Below are 22,108 nucleotides of genomic sequence, written 5' to 3' on the forward strand. Positions count from 1 at the left end.
TTGTAGATAGATAGATAGATAGATAGATAGATAGATAGATAGATAGATAGATAGATAGATAGATAGATACAAGAAGATTAGATATTGTAGATATAGAAAGAAAGAGAAAGAAAAAGAAAGAAAAAGAAAGAAAGAAAGATACAAGCAGATTAGATATTGTAGATAGATACCGGTATATAGATTAGTTAGTTAAGTAGATAGATAGATACAAGAAGATTAGATATTGTAGAAATAAATAACTAGATAGATAGATATTGTAGATAAATACCGGTATATAAATTAGATCAGGGGTCTCCAAACTTGGCAACTTGAAGCCTGGAGGACTTCAACTCCCAGAATTCCCCAGCCAGCTATTTTATGGCTTTCAATTCGGGCTGTCTAAAGCAGGGGTCTCCAATCTTGGCAACTTTAAAGACTTGTGGACTTCGAGGAACTCTGGGAGTTGAAGTCCACAAGTCTTAAAAGGGACCAAGGTTGGAGACTCCTGATCCAGGCTCACCCTGTGCTCCACCGAGGTCGCGTCTCTCCCTCCCTCTCTCTCTCTATGGTGTGTCGGGGTGGGGGGCGCCTCTCCCTCCGCGCGCTCTATGGCACCGGCTGGGCTCCGCGTGTGGCTCCCTGCCCCGCCCCCCGCCCCTCTGGCGGGTCACGTGGCGGGCGCGCGGGCCGGGGAAGGGAAGGGAAGGGTGGGGGGCCGGCGCTGCGTGACGCGCGCGCGCAGTCGGGCGGGCGGGAGGGAGGAGGGGGGAGTGGGAGGGGGGGAGGAGGGAGGAGGGAGGGGGCGGCGCCGAGGAGGGAGGAAGCCGGAAGCGCCGGAGCCGCGCGGGGGTCGGGCCGGAGCGCGAGGGGCAGGCCGGCCTGCGAAGGCCCGGACGGGGCAACCGGCCAGGGAGCGAGGGAGGCAGCGGGCGGTGAGTGAGGGAACCGGGGGGGCGAGGGAGGGAGGGAGGAGGGGTCTTGCTTTCCCCTTCCTTACCTTTCCTGGGGAGGGTCTTCCTCCTTTCTTGGGGTCCTCGCCCTCTTTTCCTTGGGAGGGGCTTCTGTTCTCCCCTTCCTGGGGGCGTCTTTCCCCTCTTCCGCTTCTCCTTTCCTTGTGGGAGGGTCTTCTTCTCTTCCTTCCCCTTCCTCTCTTCTTTTTATGGGGAGGGTCTTCCTTCCTTTCCTGGGGAGGGTCTTCCTCCTTTCTTGGGGTCCTCGCCCTCTTTTCCTTGGGAGGGGCTTCTGTTCTCCCCTTCCTGGGGGCGTCTTTCCCCTCTTCCGCTTCTGCTTTCCTTGGGAGGGTCTTCTTCTCTTCCTTCCCCTTCCTCTCTTCTTTTTATGGGGAGGGGTCTTCCCCTTCCTTTCCTGGGGGACAGGCCTTCTCTTCCTTCCCTATCTCCTCCTTCCTTTTATGGGGAGGGTCTTTCTTCTCCTTCCTCCCCGTCCCCTTCCTTCCTTCCTTGGAGGGGTCTTCTGTTCTCCCCTTCCTGGGGTGGGGGAATATTTTTCCCCTCTTCCGCTTCTCCTTTCCTTGGGGGGAGGGGTCTTCTCTCCCTTCCCCTCTTCTTTATATGAGTAGGGGGCTCTTCTCCCTTCCCTCCTGGTCCCTTTCCTTGGGGAGGGGGCTGCTCTTCCTTCCCTATCTCCCCTCCTTCCTTTTATGGGGGGGGTCTTTCTTCTCCCTTCCCTCCCCATCCCTTCCTTCCTTCCTTGGGGGTCTTCTGTCCTTCTCCTTCGTGGGGGAGGGGAATCTTTTCCCCCTCTTCTGCTTCTCCTTTCCTTGTGGGGAGGGGTCTTTTCTCCCTTCCCCTCTTCTTTATATGAGTAGGGGGCTCTTCTCCCTTCCCTCCTCGTCCCTTTGGGGGGGGCTGTTTTCCCCTTTTTCTGCCTCTCCTTTCCTGGGGAGGGGTCTTCTCTTCCTTCCCTATCCCTCCCTCCTTCCTTTTAGGTCTCTTTTTCTCCTTTCCCTCCTCGCCTCCTTCATTCCTTTCCTTGGGGGGGGGGGAGAGCTGTCTTCCCCCTCTTGTGCTTCTCCTTTCCTGGGAGGGGTCCCTCCCTTTCCTTTCCTGGGGGGGAGGGTTTCTTCTGTTCCCCTCCCCTTTCAATTCTGGTGTGGGGGGGTAGGTTTTCTCTTCCTTGGCCTTCCTAAGGGGTCTTCCCCTCCCTTCCTCCTTCCCTCCCCTTCCTTTCCTGTGGGGGGAGGGTCTTCCCTTCCTTCCCCATCCTCTCTCCTTCCTTTTATGGGGGGGGTTCTTTTCTTCCCCCCTTATTCCTTACTTATTCCCTTACTTTCTTGGGGGTGGGGTCTTCACTTTTCCTTCCTTCCCCTTCCATTTCTGGGGAGGGGGTTGTTTTCTCCCCTCCTGCCTCCCTCTGCCCTACTTTCCGGACTTGGTAGCCTTGGGAGGGGGCTCTTTTCTCTTTCCTCCCCCCCCCCTTTCCCTAAGAGGTTTCCCTCTCCTTCCCTCTCCCCCCACCCCAGTGGTTGATCAACCCCTCCAAAATATTGTCTGGTTATTTTCCTCCCCCCCCAGACAGGTGGGTTAGGATTAGGGTTCTCCCCCCCTCTCTCCCCCACCCCAATCCATGCCCCCCCTTTGGCTTTCTTTCTCTCTTCCTTATAGGAAAAATACTCTCCCAGCTAATCCCACCGTCTTTTCATTTCACTTTCTCTTCCACTTTGCGAGTTTTGCTGGTTGGTTTCTTTGCTTTTCCCTAATTCTTGCTGCTTCGTTTTCAGCAGCATTGCCCCCATCTCAGCCCACGGGCCCGGCCTCCCTCTTCCCCTTCCTGGCATGTTGCTTCTGGGGTCTCCACCAGCGCCCTGCAAGGCCTTCCGAGAAAGGGTGGTGGTGGATGGCCCAGCACCTGTTTCTCTATAAACAGCAGAGTCTCGGTTTCAAATCCTGCTGCTTTTCTACCCTGGGATTATTAAGCAAGACAAGAATCTCTTTCTGGATTTTAGAGCCACCCAGATGTGGTTTGGCCCGCTATAAATTAACTTTATGTTGTCGGCAAGTCCCCCGCTGGACTTTTTTTTAGCCTTTTTAAACTTTCTTTGCTGGCCAAATTGGAGCTAGCTGGCTTGGTTTGGAAACCAGCCTTTATTGTGTATATTGGAATTTGCTCCCGGTTTTACAGGCTGTTTTAATCTTATGTCCAATTCCCGAGGGATTCCTATCATACCGAAATGACTCATGAGATCTGAAATCATGGCTTCACCCTCCCCCAATTGAAGACAACAGAGGTAGCCCTCGACTTACGGCAGTTTGTTTAATGGCCGTTAGAAGTTACGACGGGACTGGGAAAAGGGACTTAGGGCTATTTTTTTCAAACTTAACAACCGTCGGATTTACATTTGAATTTCTGACAGCTGACTCACCTTTAGGACGGTCGCAGTGTCCCGGAGTCACGTGATTTTTTCCCCTTTCTTGCGACCTTACGACAAAGTCAGTGAGGAGACCGGATTCACTTAACAACCGTGTGGCTGATTTAACAATCACAGTGCTTCCGTTAGCCGAGGTGGCAAGAAAAGCCATAACCTGGGACAAAAAACTTCACTGAACAACATAAATTTTGGGCTCAGTTGCGGGGTCGTAAGTTGACCTGTGTAACTAACTTTTAAAAAAATCTACCTAGCCCAGGGCCAGATAGTCTGAAGCAAGGGTCTCCAACCTGGCTGGGGAATTCTGGGAGTTGAAGTCCGCCAGGCTTAAAGTTGCCAAGGTTGGAGACCCCTGGCCTGGAGGACTGTCTGCCTCCGCCTCAACCCTTCAGGTCTGCAGGCCAAAATGCTTCATGGACTTTCCGAATCCTCTTGAAGTTGAAACTTTAAAACTATTTTTTTCTAAAAACAAAACAAAACAGGTTTTTAATTCTTCATTAACATTTGCCTTCATCTACCTCTGGGGTTTTTAATTAGGGTTTGTTGCCCCCTTGAATGTAAACGTGGCTTATCGATTGAACAGATCAGGCACGTAATGCTGTTCTCTTTTTACATTTTTTAAAGCCACGTGTCTGCTCGTCCTCCGGACCATATTGCTGTTTTCCCATTTATGGAAACGCCCTTCGAACTCTCCCTTTGAATTCTCTCTCCCACCTGTTCTCTCCCTTTTCAACTGTTTTCTCCCCCTCCCCATCCCACAAGCGCCTTCTCCTCTCTTCCCCTCCCCCTTCCCCTCCCTAAAACAGACTTTGCTCCTCCTTGGAAAGTTCGTGGGGATTACGAGAATTAAATTTCCTGGTTTGTAACTGCTGGCAGGGACAAAGTCCATTTACCTGCAGATCTAGTTTTGTGTGCAGTGAAAACACAAGGCAGCCTGCCCGGGGGTGGGTGGGGGGAAGAGGAAGGTAAGAAGAATTTGGGGGATGGGGAGGGGAGAGAGAAGCAGGGCAGATCCTGAAATTGTCTGCTGCCTGTTTTGTGAGAATAACTTGGATGAAATGGATTTACTGAGATGGTTTGTAGGAATTTTCTAGTCCCAGCCTTGTAGCTCTGGGATATGAGTGGTTTTCTTCCTTAGCCTTGGGAGTCAGCAGGGAGCACCTAATACAGTGTCTGTGTGTGTTTGTGTGTGTGTGATTAAGCTCTACAGCAGGGGACTCCAAACTTATACAACTTTAAGGCTGGTGGACTTCAATTCCCAGAATTCCCTAGCCAGCCATGCTGGCTGGGGAATTCTGGGAGTTGAAATCCATCAGTCTTAAAGTTACTTGGGGAATTCTGGGAGTTGAAATCCATCAGTCTTAAAGTTACTTGGGGAATTCTGGGAGTTGAAGTCCAGAAGTGTTAAAGTTACTTGGGGAATTCTGGGAGTTGAAATCCATCAGTCTTAAAGTTACTTGGGGAATTCTGGGAGTTGAAGTCCAGAAGTCTTAAAGTTACTTGGGGAATTCTGGGAGTTGAAATCCATCAGTCTTAAAGTTAGTTGGGGAATTCTGGGAGTTGAAATCCATCAGTCTTAAAGTTACTTGGGGAATTCTGGGAGTTGAAGTCCGGAAGTCTTAAAGTTGACAAGTTTAGAGACCCCTTGTCAGGGTTCCACGGAACACCCCCAACGAAATAAAGCTCTGAGGCTTGAGGTTCCTCAAAGTTCCAATTTATTAGAGATGTCATGTTGGCACAGCTAGGAAAACCCGAAACTGAAAGCTTCCAGGTTTTCCACACCCAGTTGACAGTTCACAGCCCTGCCCTACACCCACAAGTTCATCGCATTGTCCAATCAACTCTTCACACTCAATTGGATACAATCTTTAGGCAGTCTCCATCAGACGCAGGCAAAAGTCCTTGAATATGGAATGTTGTTATGACTAACTTTCTACCGCTCCAACAACAACCCCCTCCCGACTTCCCCAGCTAAAATATGTGGCAGTTAAGAAGCAAAAAGAAAATTGCCTTCCAAAACTGACACCCCCCTGCTCTACAGACGTCAGATGCAGTTTTGAATTTGACGTTTGTAAGTCGTTGCTATTAATTGTGTTAGTAAATACACTACAAGCAGTTCTCAACTTACAACAGTTTGTTCAGCGACCGTTCAAAGTTACAGCGCCACCCAAAAAAGTGACTTGCAACCGTTTTTCACACTTACGACTGTTACAGCGTTTCCCCATCCATGGTCACGTGCTCAAAATTCATACTCTTGGCAACTGACTCACATTTACGACAGTCGCAGGGGTCACGTGATCCCCTTTTGCGACCCTCTTGACAGATTCACTTAACAACCGGGGTCTTAACTAAACAGATGCAATGATTTGCTTAACAGGTGGCAAAAGGTGATAAAATGGAGCAAAACTCACTTAACAATTGTCTTGCTGAAGAACAGAAATTTTGGGCTCCGTTGTGGTCGTAAGTCGAGGACTACCTGCGTTATAAAAACCATATCCTTGAATGATCTTTATGTCATTCATTCATTCATTTATTTAATTTAATTTAATTTATATACCGCCCTTCTCCCGAAGGACTCTGGGTGGTTTACAGCCAGAAAAAAAGCACAAAAGCACAAATCAGAAATGTTAAAAAAAAACATTTAAAAACTAATTAAATTAAAGGCTGAAGGAATTTCAGTTACCAAATTACCTTTGGTAACTTGGTTAGGAATGCTTTTCGGAGATTTTTAAATATATTTTAGCACAGGGGTCTCCAACCTGGGCAACTTTAAGCCTGGCGGACTTCAACTCCCAGAATCTCCCAGCCAGGCTGGGGAATTCTGGGAGTTGAAATCCATCAGTCTTAAAGTTACTTGGGGAATTCTGGGAGTTGAAGTCCAGAAGTCTTAAAGTTAGTTGGGGAATTCTGGGAGTTGAAGTCCAGAAGTCTTAAAGTTACTTGGGGAATTCTGGGAGTTGAAATCCATCAGTCTTAAAGTTACTTGGGGAATTCTGGGAGTTGAAGTCCAGAAGTCTTAAAGTTACTTGGGGAATTCTGGGAGTTGAAGTCCAGAAGTCTTAAAGTTAGTTGGGGAATTCTGGGAGTTGAAGTCCAGAAGTCTTAAAGTTACTTGGGGAATTCTGGGAGTTGAAGTCCAGAAGTCTTAAAGTTGACAAGTTTAGAGACCCCTTGTCAGGGTTCCACGGAACACCCCCAACGAAATAAAGCTCTGAGGCTTGAGGTTCCTCAGTTCCAATTTATTAGAGATGTCATGTTGGCACAGCTGGGAAAACCCGAAACTGAAAGCTTCCAGGTTTTCCACACCCACTTGACAGTTCACAGCCCTGCCCCACACCCACAAGTTCATCGCATTGTCCAATCAACTCTTCACACTCAATTGGATACAATCTTCAGGCTGTCTCCATCAGACGCAGGCAAAAGTCCTTGAATATGGAATGTTGTTATGACTAACTTTCTACCGCTCCAACAACAACCCCCTCCCGACTTCCCCAGCTAAAATATGTGGCAGTTAAGAAGCAAAAAGAAAATTGCCTTCCAAAACTGACACCCCCTGCTCTACAGACGTCAGATGCAGTTTTGAATTTGACATTTTGTAAGTCGTTGCTATTAATTGTGTTAGTAAATACACTACAAGCAGTTCTCAACTTACAACAGTTTGTTCAGCGACCGTTCAAAGTTACAGCGCCACCCAAAAAAGTGACTTGCAACCGTTTTTCACACTTAGACTGTTACAGCGTTTCCCCATGGTCACGTGCTCAAAATTCATATTCTTGGCAACTGACTCACATTTACGACAGTCGCAGGGGTCACGTGATCCCCTTTTGCGACCCTCTTGACAGATTCACTTAACAACCGGGGTCTTAACTAAACAGATGCAATGATTTGCTTAACAGGTGGCAAAAGGTGATAAAATGGAGCAAAACTCACTTAACAATTGTCTTGCTGAAGAACAGAAATTTTGGGCTCCGTTGTGGTCGTAAGTCGAGGACTACCTGCGTTATAAAAACCATATCCTTGAATGATCTTTATGTCATTCATTCATTCATTCATTTATTTAATTTAATTTAATTTATATACCGCCCTTCTCCCGAAGGACTCAGGGTGGTTTACAGCCAGAAAAAAAGCACAAAAGCACAAATCAGAAATGTTAAAAAAAAACATTTAAAAACTAATTAAATTTAAAGGCTGAAGGAATTTCAGTTACCAAATTACCTTTGGTAACTTGGTAGGAATGCTTTTGGGAGATTTTTAAATATATTTTAGCACAGGGGTCTCCAACCTGGGCAACTTTAAGCCTGGCGGACTTCAACTCCCAGAATCTCCCAGCCAGGCTGGGGAATTCTGGGAGTTGAAGTCCGCCAGGCTTAAAGTTGCCAAGGTTGGAGACCCCTGTTTTAGCACACGTGGCCATCAATAAATCAATTTAAATGTCCCTATTGTGATGGGTAAAGGGGTATTGTTACCCCAAAAAACCCACTTTTACTCAGTTTGGGGCAAATTTACCCAGGCTGTGGAAGCACCGCATTAAATGTAACATCAGCAGAGTATGATGGTTCTCAAAGTGTGGCAACTTTCTCTCAGTTGTACCGTTGGTGCCTGCCATATTCGACTGTCCTTCCGTCAGAACAATCATGGCATGTAAAAATGTTGCCCAGCAGGAAAATGTGTTTAGTAGTCTACTTGGGTCAGGCGCAACTAACCAGGAACAGGAGTTGAGTTCAAAGAAGCCCTTAATTTTTTAAAAATATTTAAATAATATAATAAGGTAAAGGTTCCCCTCGCACATACGTGCTAGTCATTCCCGACTCTAGGGGGTGGTGCTCATCTCTGTTTCAAAGCCGAAGAGCCAACGCTGTCCGAAGACGTCTTTGTGGTCATGACTCAACACCAAAGGCCCACGGAACGCTGTTCCCTTCCCACCAAAGGTGGTCCCTATTTTTTCTACTTGCATTTTTACGTGCTTTCGAACTGCTAGGTTGGCAGAAGCTGGGACAAGTAATGGGAGCTCACACCGTTACACGGCAGCACTAGGGATTCGAACCGCCGAACTGCCAACCTTTCGATCGACAACCTCAATGTCCTAGCCCCTGAGCCACCGTGTCCCTATAAATAATATAATGTTTATATTAAATAAAGTAAATTTATTAAATATTAATAAATATGACATAATTATTATAAACAAGAATCTGGTCTAGTACCCTTATCCAGGCAAATTGATGCCAGGTAAGCATCTGTGGAGGGACAATTAAGACATCCCCTGATAATAAGCCCAATCGGGCTTTTGAGCACGTGCTAAAATAAGCCCCCCCCTTTGAAAATAAGCCCTCCCCAAAAGTATTTAACGGCATGCGCAGCCGGTCCCCGCCATTTCGTCTGGTTAGGGTTAGGGAGACAGGGCTGGAAATCAGGTAAGACGGCAAGAGGAACCCCGTGTTGATCCACGCGTCCCAAAATAATAAGACCTTATTAAGTTCAAAAACAATATAAGACGGGGTCTTATTTTCAGGGAAACACAGGTAGATAAAGGTCAGTGGAGTGGGTCTCTTGTATTTTTATGCCCCCCCCCGGTGCCTCTGTTCTCTGCCCCTTGGAAGGATTTTATTTACACCCAAACAGATGCTGGATGGGTTTGGTGTCATGGAACAATTCTGAATGGAAGTTTGCTGCAGGCTTTTGGCAACGAGAGTGGAGTTGAAACGGCCCAGCGGTGCGTTTCCCAGCGAGCCGTTTATTGCACAGTCCTCTGTTGAGATCCATATGTCATATTTCAATTATAGCCTCTCTTGTTATTCGCAGTGAGTCTTCCCCGCTCATACATGCCCGCACACTCAATGGACACCAAACGCAGCCCCGGAGGAGCCCCGAAAAAGCCATGGCGTGAAGCCTTTTTCTTTTTTCTTTTTAATTAAAAAAGTTTTATTTTAACATTCATATCCAATAACATATTTAATGTACCATCATATACAATTAATCGGACCTGCCCGGTCACCACCCCCTTCCTTTAACTCTCTTCCCTTCTCTACCTTCTTCTACTTTCCACGACCATCCTCCTCCTCTCTTATCTACATCCTCTCCTCCTTCCTCCCTACTCCTTTCTTCTCCCTCTTCTATCCCTCTTCCTTCCTTTCCTATTCCTCCTCTTCTCTTTCCTACCTCCTTCTCTCTTCTACTTCCTTCTTTCCCATCATTCTGAAGTGGTAGCCAGGCAGCTCCGATCTTACATTAATTATACATCTTCGATCATCTTTGGACATTGACCATCAATCCATTTTCTACCCTCATCCCCTCCCCTCCTTCCCTTCCTCCCCCACCCCGGGACTTCCCAGAACCGAATACAGGGTATAAAACTAACAACAAAAGTTAAAATATAACACAAATCATAATCCATAGTCACTCCTTAAAACCTCAACTCCCCTTCCAGAAACAAAGAAAATACATTTATTCCAATCCATTATATATCAGACCATTCCACTCCTAGAGTTCTCAGAAATTTCCGATTGAGTTAGTGTTTGTTCTTGAACAAAGTACATAGTTTTTAATATCCAACCTTCATCAATCAATATCAAAACAACGTTCCATCTTCCAATATTCACCATGGGTTCTTCTTAAATGTCTTTCTTCCTTAAGCAGTCTCTCAAAAATAGTTCATATTTCCAACTTAATTTCGGCGTGAAGCCTTTTAAGTAGCTGTGCCTAGGAAGAGGCAGCGAAGGCAGAATCTTAAGGCTCGGTTCGCGAAAACAGTGGTTGCAATAAATGAGCCTGGCTTTGTTGTGTGCGCACGGTTTAGAACCACGGCTAGAGGGAATCTTGGACTTAACAACTGCAATTGAGCCCAAAATTTCCTGGGCTAAGCGAGAAGTTTGTTTAAGTGAGTTTTGCCCCGATTTACGAACTTCCTTGCCACCGATAAGTGAATCGGTGCAGTTGTTAAGTCGTTGAGTGCCTTCCCCCTGGATTTTGATACTGTGATGATTATGAGGTGTGAGAGAAGGAAGGAAGGAAAAAGAGTAGGGAGGAAGAGGAAGAGAGGGAGAAAAAAGGAAGGAAGGAAAATAGGGAGGAAAACCGAAGGAAGGAAGGAAGGAAGGAAGGAAGGAAAAGAATAGGGCAGAAAAGGAAGGAAGGAAGGAAAAGAGGGAGAAAAAAGGAAGGAAGGAAAAGGGAGGAAAACTGAAGGAAGGAAGGAAAAGAGTAGGGAAGGAAAAAGGAAGGAAAAGAGTAGGGAGGAAAAGGAAGGGAGGAAGGAAAATAGGGAGGAAAACGGAAGGAAGGAAGGAAGCCATCCATCCATAGTGCTACAGTTGTTATAATGCAGTATTGCAGGCTAATTCTGCCCACTGCCAGGAGTTCGATCCTGACCAGCTCAAGATCAACTCAGCCTTCCATCCTTCTGAGGTGGGTAAAATGAGAACCCAGATTGTTAGGGTCAAGATGCTGACTTAGTAAGCCGCTTAGAGAGGGATGCCAAGCACCGTGAAGCGGTGTATAAGTCTAAGGGCTCTTGCTCCTGGAGACTGCAGTAACAAGCTCACGCAAAGCCGTGCGGTCAGACGGTCCTTCTACCTTTTCCAGGGGCTCCTGACGAAGCGGATGTCATGCTCAGGTGCGTAACCTTCTAACATGGAAGACGGAGGTCAGAAAGAAGTCATCGACTTGAATAGTTTCCGGAGCCATCGAGGGAAAGGTAAGTTCTCAGGTAGTTCTCAACTTCTGGCCAGTGGAATTCCTGTGGCTAAGCAAGGTGGGTGGTGAAGTGCCTTGCGCAAGGAATTCTGGGGGTTGAAGTCCACAGGCCAACGAAGGACCACCCACCTCTGTCCTGGGATTTCTCCTCCTGCCTTATTTCCAGGCAAGCTCGGGCCACGTATTTCAAGTCTGGATTTGGGAGGACGGGCATCTTGCACCAGCCGTTGCAAACCTTCAGCTGGTTGACAGGCTTATCCTCCTTTCAGACAGAATTAACCACCGAGACGAGGGACTCATCACTATATCAGACTCCTCGGACGAAGAGTTGCCTGTTATGTTGGACACACCTGTTCACCAGCAGTGGGAAGACGAGGATGACGAAGACGTGGTCATCTTGATGGAGGTAAGGTCAAGGCAAAGGTTCCCCTCGCACATATGTGTTAGTCGTTCCTGACTCTAGGGGGCGGTGCTCATCTCCGTTTCAAAGCCCAAGAGCCAGCGCTGTCCGAAGACGTCTCCGTGGTCATGTGGCCGGCATGATTAATGCCAAAGGTGCACGTAACACTGTTCCCTTCCCACCAAAGGTGGTCCCTATTTTTTCTACTTGCCTTTTTTTACGTGCTTTCAAAACTGCTAGGTTGGCAGAAGCTGGGACAAGTCACGGGAGCTCACCCCGTTACAAGGCAGCCCTACGGGTTCGAACCGCTGAGCTGCCAACTTTTTGATCGACAAGATCAGCGTCCTAGCCACTGAGCCACTGCGTCCCTCTCTTCTTGAAATATAAGGGGAAAAAAGAAGAACGATGAGTTTCTCCATGGTATTTTCTAAAAAAAAAAAAAAATCTTTTCAACAGTGCAGAAAACAAAACAAAGGAAAAAAACCTCCTTTCTCTTGCAGCTTGGTGAAGGAGCTGAGCATTTTTCCCAACGATCAGTTTTATAACTCCTGAATACTCTTAAGTTCAGGGCCTTCCCAAACTGATTTTTTTGTACGTTTTCCAAATAAGCTGTAGCTAACATTGGCTTTATCTTATACTAATAATTGTGGCCAAACCTTAATTATTCAACCACAGTTTGGTGCATCGGCTACAATTGGGCGGGGTGTGTGTGTCACACTTTGCATGAAACCTCAAGCAAAATTGTCCGGTGTGTAAACCAGGTGCAAGGTTTGAGGAATGTCCCAGGGCTTAAAGCAAAGCACAGTTTCCCCCCCTGCATTCTCTTAAATGCCAGATTGCTCTTTTCCAGGTGCTTATTTATTTATTTATTTATTTTATTTATTTATTTAATCATATTTATATACCGCCCTATCTCCCAAGGGACTCAGGGCGGTTTACAGGCACTAAAAACAGATAAATACAATATAAATACAATATAAAACATTTAAAAAACTTATTCTAAAGCCCGTCCAATTAAAAATAGAAATAAAACCCAATTTAAAACCCAAAATTTAAAATCTAGCTCAGTCCTGCACAATTAAATAAGTATGTTTTTAGCCCGCGGCCGAAGGTCCGAAGGTCAGCTTGAAGTCGGGGGTAGATCGTTCAAAGGTGGGAGCCCCAGAGAAGGCCCTTCCCCTGGGCGTCGCCAGACGACATTGCCTCGCTGACGGCACCCTGAGGAGACCCTCTCTGTGAGAGCGCACGGGTCGGTGGGAGGTATTCGGTCGCAGTAGGCGGTCCCGTAAATAACCCGGCCCAATGCCATGGAGCGCTTTAAAGGTGGTCACCAAAACCTTGAAGCGCACCCGGAAGGCCACAGGAAGCCAGTGCAGTCTGCGCAGGATAGGTGTCATATGGGAGCCACGAGGGGCTCCATCTATCACCCGCGCAGCTGCATTCTGGACTAACTGTAGCCTCCGGATGCCCCTCAAGGGGAGCCCCATGTAGAGAGCATTGCAGTAATCCAGGCGAGACGTCACGAGTGCGTGAGTAACCGTGCTTAAATGTTCTTAGAGTTGATGAGAGGTTTATTACCTAAAAGTCATTACATGCATCCCAAGCCGCTTTTTATTCTTTCCTCTGAGATATTTTGACAAGCGGGAGCTGTTGGACCAGAAGGTCGAAGATATAACTTGAAAGAGCTGTTGCAAGCAAAGTTGTGCTTTTTTTGTGTGTTGCTGGGAATTTTTGTTTTCTTTGGTTCCAGAGAAAATTAGACTATCCAGGTAGCATACATTCCTAATTCTCTTTTTGGGACGTAGAGATTTATTTAAAGGTAAAGGTAAAGTTTCCCCTCGCACATACATGCTAGTCGTTGCCGACTCTAGGGGGCGGTGCTCATCTCCGTTTCAAAGCCAAAGAGCCAGTGCTGTCCGAAAACGCCTCCGTGGTCATGTGGCCGGCATGACTGAATGCCAAAGGCGCATGGAACGCTGTTCCCTTCCCACCAAAGATGGTCCCTATTTTTTCTACTTGCATTTTTACGTGCTTTCGAAACTGCTAGGTTGGCAGAAGCTGGGACAAGTAACAGGAGCTCACCCCGTTACACGGCAGCACTAGGGATTCGAACCTCTGAGCTGCCGACCTTTCGATCGACAAGCTAGCCCCTGAGCCCCTTAGAGATTTATTTACGATCCTGAAAAATAAAACAGGGTTTAGAAAACACCTTTTATTCAAAACATCCCAGAACATCACCGATGGTATATAAGTATTCCTCAGCGTATGGCCATAATTAAGCCCTGCAGTCTTAATGACTGCAAATGTGGCCCCAAAATGCAGTCATGTGATTCCAGGGGAACCTGGCTGTCGGAACTCCGAATCAGGGTCGTAAATCCCATTCTCAAGGTCTCTTATAGTTTCACATGGTGGCTAAGCAATTGGATTTAAGTTGAGAACTACTTTTTTTTTGGACTATAAGATGCACCTAAATTTAGAGGAGGAAAACAAGAAAACAATAGTTTTTGGCCTCCGCGTGTTGGATTTTCGCCCACCCAGGTCCCCAGAAGCATTCTGCAGTGCTTTGCATGGCCCATTTTTGCCAAAAACAGCCCTGTTTTCACCAAAAAACGGGTCCGTTTTCGGCCGGCAGAGTGCTTCTGGGGGCCGGGGAGGGCAAAAACGCGACACTCAGAGGGTTCGGGAGGGCAAAAAAGCCCCTATTTGGTCTATAAGACACATCTAAATTTTCATCCCCTTTTGTGGGGGAGGGAAAGGTGCATCTTATACTCGGTAAATTCCGGTATATCCCAACAGCTAACCTTTCTAACCAATATGAGAATGGCTAGGATGAGAGAGCATATAAGATAATCAGGATTTATATCCCTTGAAGACAGCTGGTCATTTGCATTCTTTTAAGAGAATCGTAGAGGCTACTTGGCCGGTTTGACTGTGTCGTCAGGGTCACCTTAAGCAGCTTAAAACCTGCCATGATCTAGACCAGGGGCGTCAACCTCAAGGCCTGTGGGGGGGATCTGGCTGGCGGGGCCACCCTGGAAACAGCCTGGTCCCTCTACTAGGGAAAATGGAGCTCGGGAAGGGCCACACGCTGTCCTCTCAGGCTCCGTTTTCAGCCGCAACGGCCTGCTGCAGCACTCGTGCCAGTGAAAACTGAGCTGCAGAGGGTTGCAGGAGGCCGTCGCAGTAGAAAACGGAGCTCGGGAGCCTGTTTCGACTGGCAGAGCGCTAGGGCCACCACAGGCGCCCCCCCTCACCCCCGACACAAGTGATGTCAAGCTGGCCATGCTCACCCCGCCATCCCCCCACAGTCAAACACAACCCTGATGCAGCCCTCAAGGAAATCAAGTTTGAAACCCCTGGATCTCGACAGAGTAATTTTAGACCGAGAAAACCCAATTTTTCCAAAGAAATGATGATTCTAACTGCTCTCTCTCTCTGCCTCCTTGTAAAGACAGCCACCAAGAAATTTTTGCGGCCCAACGTCATCAAGCCGGCCGCTCCCTGGCAAGCCATTAACAAGACCGGGGAAGGAGGCTCTAATGGCGATGTGGTGGCCCTTCCTCACAAAGACCAGAAGACCAAACCTTCGACTTCTCCGAGGCTGCCTGGGGCCCGCCGGAACGGCCTGATGGCGAGAACTGCGGGACCGGACAGACCGAGCCAGACCGAAGTCTTGGAGTTACCCGATTCTCCGGATCCCGTTGACCCCAGGGAGGTGAGTGGGACGGAGGCTGGGCCCAGTGTGGTTCCGAAGGGAGAAGTTGCCCCGGAGGTCATTAATTTAGAGGAAGCGAGGGCCGATCGTGACCACCAAGAAGTGGAGAGAGATCAGAGGCTTCAGCCGCAGCTGGCACCCATCCTCGGGAGGGTTTTGCACTGCGTCAAGGAGAACATGCGACTGGATCATCCCTACTTCCAGCCGGTGAAGAAGGAGGCACGGACTGCGGTCAATCCTCTTCCTTCTCAGCCGGCACCGTTGGAAAGAGAACTGGGACCTTTGCCGAGGGAATACCAAGGGGAGATCCCCGGGCCAGCTTTTCCCAGGCCTGAGCCTCAGCAAGATGGAATCCCAGGACCCGCTTCCCCTCAACCAGCTCACCCCCCAGAGGAAGACGGAGGCCAGCAGGCGGTAATCAACGAGCAGGCTGGTCCGGCGTTTCCAGTCCAAGGCTCGTTGGATACCAGTTCCGGTGAGCTTCCCAAGCAGACGGCTACTCTGCAGGATAAAGACCTCCTTGTGTTACTCACCCGAGAGACGGTAAGCCTTACGGTTGCTTGAGCCCCGGTAGCAGAAATTTTGAGTAGTTTGGAGAACCGGCAGATACCACCTCTGACTGGCCCCAGAGTGGGGTGGGGTAGGAATGGAGATTTTGCAGCATCCTTCCCCCAGGAGTGGGGAGGGAATGGAGATTTTGCACTATCCTTCCCCCAGGAGTGGGGAGGGAATGGAGATTTTGCAGTATCCTTCCCCCAGGAGTGGGGAGGGAATGGGGATTTTGCCGTATCCTTCCCCCAGGAGGAGTGGGGAGGGAATGGGGATTTTGCAGTATCCTTCCCCCAGGAGAAGTGGGGAGGGAATGGGGATTTTGCAGTCCTTCCCCCTGGAGTGGGGAGGGAATGGAGATTTTGCAATATCCTTCCCCCAGAAGTAGGGAATGGAGATTTTGTAGTAACCTTCCCATGGAGTGGGGTGGGAATGGGGATTTTGCAGTATCTTTCCCCCAGGAATGGGGAAGGAATGGAGATTTTGCAGTATCCTTCCCCCAGGAGTGGGGAGGGAATGGAGATTTTGCAGTATCCTTCCCCAGGAGTAGGGTAGGAATGGAGATTTTCCAGGATCCTTCCCCTACCACACCCACCAAGCCACGCCCACAGAACCGGTAGTAAAAAAAAAAGAGAACTTGAATTCCACCACTGGATTCAGCCGTCTCTCCGCCTCTTCTAGGAAGCCAGGTTTCCAGATGCAACGAGAGAGTACATCGAAGAGCTGATACAAAGCAAAAACTGCAACGACTTAAACATGTGAGTGTCACACGCCTGGTGTGGAGTCACTCCTCAGGCCAGCAAACCTCTCCTGCGCAGAGTTTGTGTCCAGCTTCCCTTCCTTGCAACGCAACAGAAAGATGATTCTGACGTCATGTCCCAGCTGTCTCTCTGCCCGAACTTTTTGTTTTTGGTCTAAGCCAGGGGGGGTAAACTCCATTTCATTGAAGGCTGCATCAGGGTTGTCTTTGACCTGAGGGGGGAGGGCGTGGCCAGGGGGCGTGGCCAGCTCGACATCGGTGACACCTGTGGTGGCCAAGTGCTAAGGCGGGACTTCCCTCAGACCCTCCCACCCTCGTTATAATCTCCCTTCCTTCCTTCCTTCCTTCCTTCCTTCCTTCCTTCCTTCCTTCCTTCCTTCCTATTCTCTTCTTCCTTCCCTCCCTCCCTCCCTCCTATTCTCTCCTTCCTTCCCTCCTATTCTCTCCTTCCTTCCTTCCCTCCTATTCTCTCATTGCTTCCTTCCTTCCTTCCTTCCCTCCCTCCTATTCTCTCCTTCCTTCCTTCCCTCCCATTCTCCTTCCTTCCCTCCCTCCTATTCTGTCCTTCCTTCCTTCCCTCCTATTCTCTCATTGCTTCCTTCCTTCCTTCCTTCCTTCCTTCCTTCCCTCCTTCCCTCCCTCCTATTCTCTCCTTCCTTCCCTCCTATTCTCTCCTTCCTTCCCTCCCTCCTATTCTGTCCTTCCTTCCTTCCCTCCTATTCTCTCATTCCTTCCTTCCTTCCTTCCTTCCTTCCTTCCTTCCTTCCTTCCTTCCTTCCTTCCTTCCATCCTTCCCTCCCTCCCTCCTATTCTCTTCTTCCTTCCTTCCTCCCATTCTCCTTCCTTCCCTCCTTCCCTCCTATTCTCTCCTTCCTTCCTTCCTTCCTTCCTTCTTCCTTCAACTAGCTAATGTCATTAGTAATCTTCCTTCCTTCCTTCCTTCCTTCCTTCCTTCCTTCCTTCCTTCCTTCCTCCCTCCCTCCCTCCCTCTCTCCCTCCGTTCCTCCCTCCCTTCCTTCCTTCCTCCCTCCCCTTCCCTTCCCTTCCTTTTTCTTCCCTCTTCATTCTCCTTTCTCCTTCCTTCCCCTCTTTCCTTCTTTTTTCTTCCTTGCCATCTTCCCATCCTCCCTTCTTTTTCTTTGTCTTTGTCTTTCCTCTTTTTCTCTTTCTCTTTCCCTTTCTCCTTTCCTGTCCTTTCTTGCTTGCCCAAATACAAAAGGGGAAGAAACGTTTCTCCTTTTGTTTTGTTTCACTTCTAGTTTGTTTTGCTCGTTCCCTTATTCGCTGGCAAAAGGCACTGCAGGTCGATCGTCGGCTGTTTCCAGGGCAGCCCCTCAAGCCAGATCTAAGCATCCCGCGGCCCCCGGTCTAGGCTACCAGTCGGGTACCCCAAATCTCTTAGCTCCCCCCCCCACAACCACCCCGATGCTTCTGACTGTTCTGGAGCGTTTAAACTGTTTTTAATGCTTGATGGGCCAGGGGGAGGTTCTCCAGAATGCACCCTTTTCCACAGGTTCCGATTTCCTTTTGCTTTTTTTCAGACTTTGCAATTTTCTCCTGGAAAATCCAGATTACCCAAAGAAGGAACTCACTATGGTTTTAAATCCAAATAGCAGCCTCCTTTCCAGCCAAGACGAGACAAAGGCAAGTTGGGATTTCCCCTCTATTTACAATCCTTTGTTTTTTACTATTCTTTGTTTACCGACCGTTCGAAGTTACAGTCGCCCTGAAAAAAAGCTAACTTGGGACCAGTCCTCGTGCTTACGTCCGTCCCAGCGTGTCCCCTCCAAGGTCACGCCATCCGAATCCAGGTGCTTGGCAACTAGCCTGTGTTTACGAGAGTTGGCAGCCAACGTCCTGGGTGGCGCATGATGGCCGTGGGTCAACTTCTCCAGCCGGCTTTGGACAAGCAACGTCCATGGGGCAAGCAGGATTCGCTTAATGCCTGCATGGTTTGCTTAACGTGCCGAAAAAGGCTGCAAAAATCGGGCGTGGCTCATTTAACAAACCCCCTTGCTTAGCAAGGGAAATTCTGGTCCAAATGTAAGCCATAAGTCGGGAGCTGCCGATATGCATCTTCAGAACTGCCTCAAAAATTCTAAAGTGTACCTAAGGTAGTTTACCTAAAAAAAATGCCTTATTTTCTTTTTTCCTCCTCCTCCTCTTCTTCCTCCTCCTCCCTCTTCTTCCTTTTCCTCTTCCCTTCTCTTCTTCCTCTTCCTTTTCCTCTTCCTTTTCCTCCTCCTTCTCTTCTTCCTCCTCCTCCTCTTCGTTTTCCTCCTCTTCCTCCTCCTCCCTTCTCCTCTTCTTCCTCTTCCTTTTCCTCCTCTTCCTCCTCCTCCCTTCTCCTCTTCTTCCTCTTCCTTTTCCTCCTCCCTTCTCCTCTTCTTCCTCTTCCTTTTCCTCCTCCTCTTCTTCCTCCTTCTCCCTCCTCCTCGTCCTCTTCCTCCTCCTTTTCCCCTCCTCCTCCTCCTCTTCTTCCTCCTCCTCCTTTTCTTCCTCCTCTTCCTCCTCCTCTTCATCCTTTAGGTGCCTAAAGTGGACTATTTTGACTTCTCCAAACTGGATCCACTCGACCAACGTTGCTTCATTCAAGCCGCTGACCTCCTCATGGCCGACTTCAAAATGCTGAGCAGCCAAGACATCAAGTGGGCCCTCCATGAACTCAAAGGACACTATGCAATCACACGAAAGGTTCTCCCCTCTTGCTTTTCCCCCTCTCCTTCCTAGGAACACCCCCCCCCCTCTTTTATGTCCGAAACGGAGAAGCGCAGCCTGGGCTCAGAAAAGAAATCCCATAGGAGCCCGGAATTCAAAGTCCTCTGATACAGCTAGTCCTCGACTTACGACCGCAATTGAGCCCCAAATTCCCACTGCTGAGCGGGACAGTTGTTAAGTGAGTTTTGTCCCGTTTTGCGACCTTTTCCTGCCACGGTTCTTAAGTGAATCACTGCAGCTGTTAAGTGAGTAACACGGTTGTTACGTGAATCTGGCTTCCTCTTTGACTTTTGCTGGTCAGAAGTTTGCAAACATTGATCGTTTGAGCCTGGGACACTGCGACCGTCATAAATACGAGTCCGTTGGCAAGTGTCCGAATTTTGATCACGTGACCTATGGGGAAGGAGGGCTGCAACTCTTGTCAAGTGTGAAAAATTGTATCTCACTTTTTTTTTTCAATGCTGTTGCAAACGGTCACTAAATAACTGGTTGTAAGTCGAGGACAAAAGGGACACGCTGGCTCAGGGGCTAAGATGCTGAGCTTGTCAATCGAAAGGTGGGCAGTTCAGCGGTTCGAATCCCTAGTGCTGCCGCGTGACGGGGTGAGCTCCTGTGACTTGTCCCAGCTTCTGCCAGGCTAGCAGTTCGAAAGCAGATAAAAAATGCAAGTAGAAAAAATAGGGACCACCTTTGGTGGGAAGGGAACAGCGCTCCGTGCGCCTTTGGCGTTGAGTCATGCCGGCCACATGACCACGGAGGCGTCTTCGGACAGCGCTGGCTCTTCGGCTTCGAAACGGAGATGAGCACCGCCCCCTAGAGTCAGGAACAACTAGCACATATGTGCGAGGGGAACCTTGACCTAAGTCGGGGACTATCAGCAGAGAAAAACCTGTGAAACTGGGGTGGGAGGCAACTCCAACTGCTGTGAAATAATTCTGGCCATCTTCCTGTTTATCAAACGCATTTCACTGCCTCTCACGTTTCCCAGACAAATAGCCGTAAGCTGGAAGAAATAGTGCAGAAAACCCCGATTCCCAGGAGCAGGCCAGTCGGCAAAATCCAAACAAGCAGCTTAATGATTAAAAGTGTAAAGAGCCCATAACGTTAACAGACTCTATTAATATTAATCTATTTCTGCATTACTTAGCGCTCTGTGTATCAGAGGCTTTTGCTTGGGGGGGATACTAAACGCTCAATTCCCGACTGACCAAACACCGTTGTCAAAAGAATGTTTTCACCTACATTTACCTCGAGTTTTCCTTTGCTTTATTCTATCTTATGACCTCAGTCAGTTCTCCCCAAACCTCAGAGCCTCAAAGTGAGTTCCAGGTAAGATCCCAAAGCAGGTAACGCTACTAGCAACAGCACTTAGAGTTAGATACCGCTTGACAACATACTCTAAGTGGTTTACAGAGTCAGCCTTTTGCCCCCAACAAATCTGGGTCCTCATTTTACCCACCTCAGAAGGATGGAAGGCTGAGTCAACCTGGAGCCGGTCAGGATCGAACTCTTGGCGGTCAGCAGAATTAGCCTGAAACATTGCACTGTAACAAGTGCACCACTAGGGCTCCCTCCCCCCCCCTCCCTCCACAAGCAACAGCAGACTTATATACCACTTCATAATGCTTTACAGCACACTCTGAGCTGTTTCCAAAGTCAGCCTCTTGCCCCCAACAATCTGGGTCCTCATTTTAGTGACCTCGGAAGGATAGAAGGTTGAGTCAACCTTGACCCGGTCAGGATCAAACTCCTGGCAGTGGGAGAATTAGCCTGCAATACTGCATCGTAACAACTGTACTACAATGCCTGCCTTCCTTCTTTCCTTCCTTCCTTCCTTCCTTCCTTCCTTCCTTCCTTCCTTCCTTCCTTCCTTCCTTCCTTCCTTCCTTCCTTCCCCTTTCCTCCCTCCCTCCCTTCACAAGCAATAGCACTTAAGACTTATATACCACTTCACAGGGCTTTTACAGCCCTCTTTAAGCGGTTTACAGAGTCAGCCTCTTGCCCCCAACAATCTGGGTCCTCATTTTACCCACCTCTGAAGGATAGAAGGCTAAGTCAACCTTGAGCCAGTGAGAATCGAACCCCCAGCTGTAGGCAGAGTTAGCCTACAATATTGCATTGTAACAATTGCACCACTATGGCTTCCTTCCACCCTCCCTCCCTCCCTCCCTCCTTCCTTCCTTCCTTAGCAGTAGCATATGCTGCTTCACAGTGCTTTTATAGCCCACTCTAAGCGGTTGACAGAGTCAGCCTCTTGCCCCCCCAACAATCTGGGTCCTCATTTTACCCACCTCGGAAGGATGGAAGGCTGAGTCAACCTGGAGCCGCTCAGAATCGAACTCCTGAAGCGAGCAGTGAATTCCTAGGCGAGGGTAGCCCATTGGATTGATTCCAGTGGGATCAGATCAAGAAGCCACGGCCACCTCCCTGATTCGAATGCGATGTGTTTGGCTACAGCGAGATTCTGTTGTGTCCACCATCCAGGCCTGGTTTTCATGTAGATAACCTGCCAACCTAATTGGCAGAGGCTCCTCGGCGCCAGGTTGCAATCCGCTGGCCTATGACCGTAATAAAGATTGGATTGATATCAGGTTTGTGCAGGATTGTCTTTGTGCTTAGTGCAGGAGAGTCCTTTGCAGAGGGATTGAAAGTAGCTCGGGGAAAATAGCGGTGGGGCCTTCAAGAACGAGGGTACCCTACTTTTCCATGATATAAGATCTGCCCTTTCCACTAAAATGGGGTGCTGGCCTTCTCCCTCCAGAAAGAGCAGGAGAGAGAGAGAGAGAGACCTGGACAAAGTTACGTACTGGCTTGGCTTCCGTCGACAATTTAATCAAACAGAACTGAATGGGTTCTCTTTTAAAAAACAAAAAACCTGATCATTTTAATTAAAACAAAGCATACAAAAACCAA

General features: G+C 48.5%; 1 protein-coding gene across 2 annotated transcripts in view; it reads left to right on the top strand.

The window, feature by feature from the left end:
• The first annotated feature begins 803 nt into the window (after positions 1-803).
• Positions 804-22,108, top strand: part of RNF216 (ring finger protein 216) — an 89,183-nt gene continuing 67,878 nt past the window's right edge. For both annotated transcript variants that reach the window (XR_009152125.1, XM_058157911.1), the window contains exons 1-7: positions 804-911; positions 10,943-11,054; positions 11,323-11,459; positions 14,905-15,711; positions 16,399-16,475; positions 18,019-18,121; positions 19,007-19,171. Coding sequence is in view for 1 of the 2 variants with exons in the window: in XM_058157911.1 (XP_058013894.1) it covers positions 10,991-11,054; positions 11,323-11,459; positions 14,905-15,711; positions 16,399-16,475; positions 18,019-18,121; positions 19,007-19,171 (1,353 nt within the window). In the remaining variant the exon portion in view is untranslated. The remainder of the gene's footprint in view (positions 912-10,942; positions 11,055-11,322; positions 11,460-14,904; positions 15,712-16,398; positions 16,476-18,018; positions 18,122-19,006; positions 19,172-22,108) is intronic.

This window comes from Ahaetulla prasina, chromosome 14, assembly GCF_028640845.1.
Source record: "Ahaetulla prasina isolate Xishuangbanna chromosome 14, ASM2864084v1, whole genome shotgun sequence".
NCBI lineage: Eukaryota > Metazoa > Chordata > Lepidosauria > Squamata > Colubridae > Ahaetulla > Ahaetulla prasina.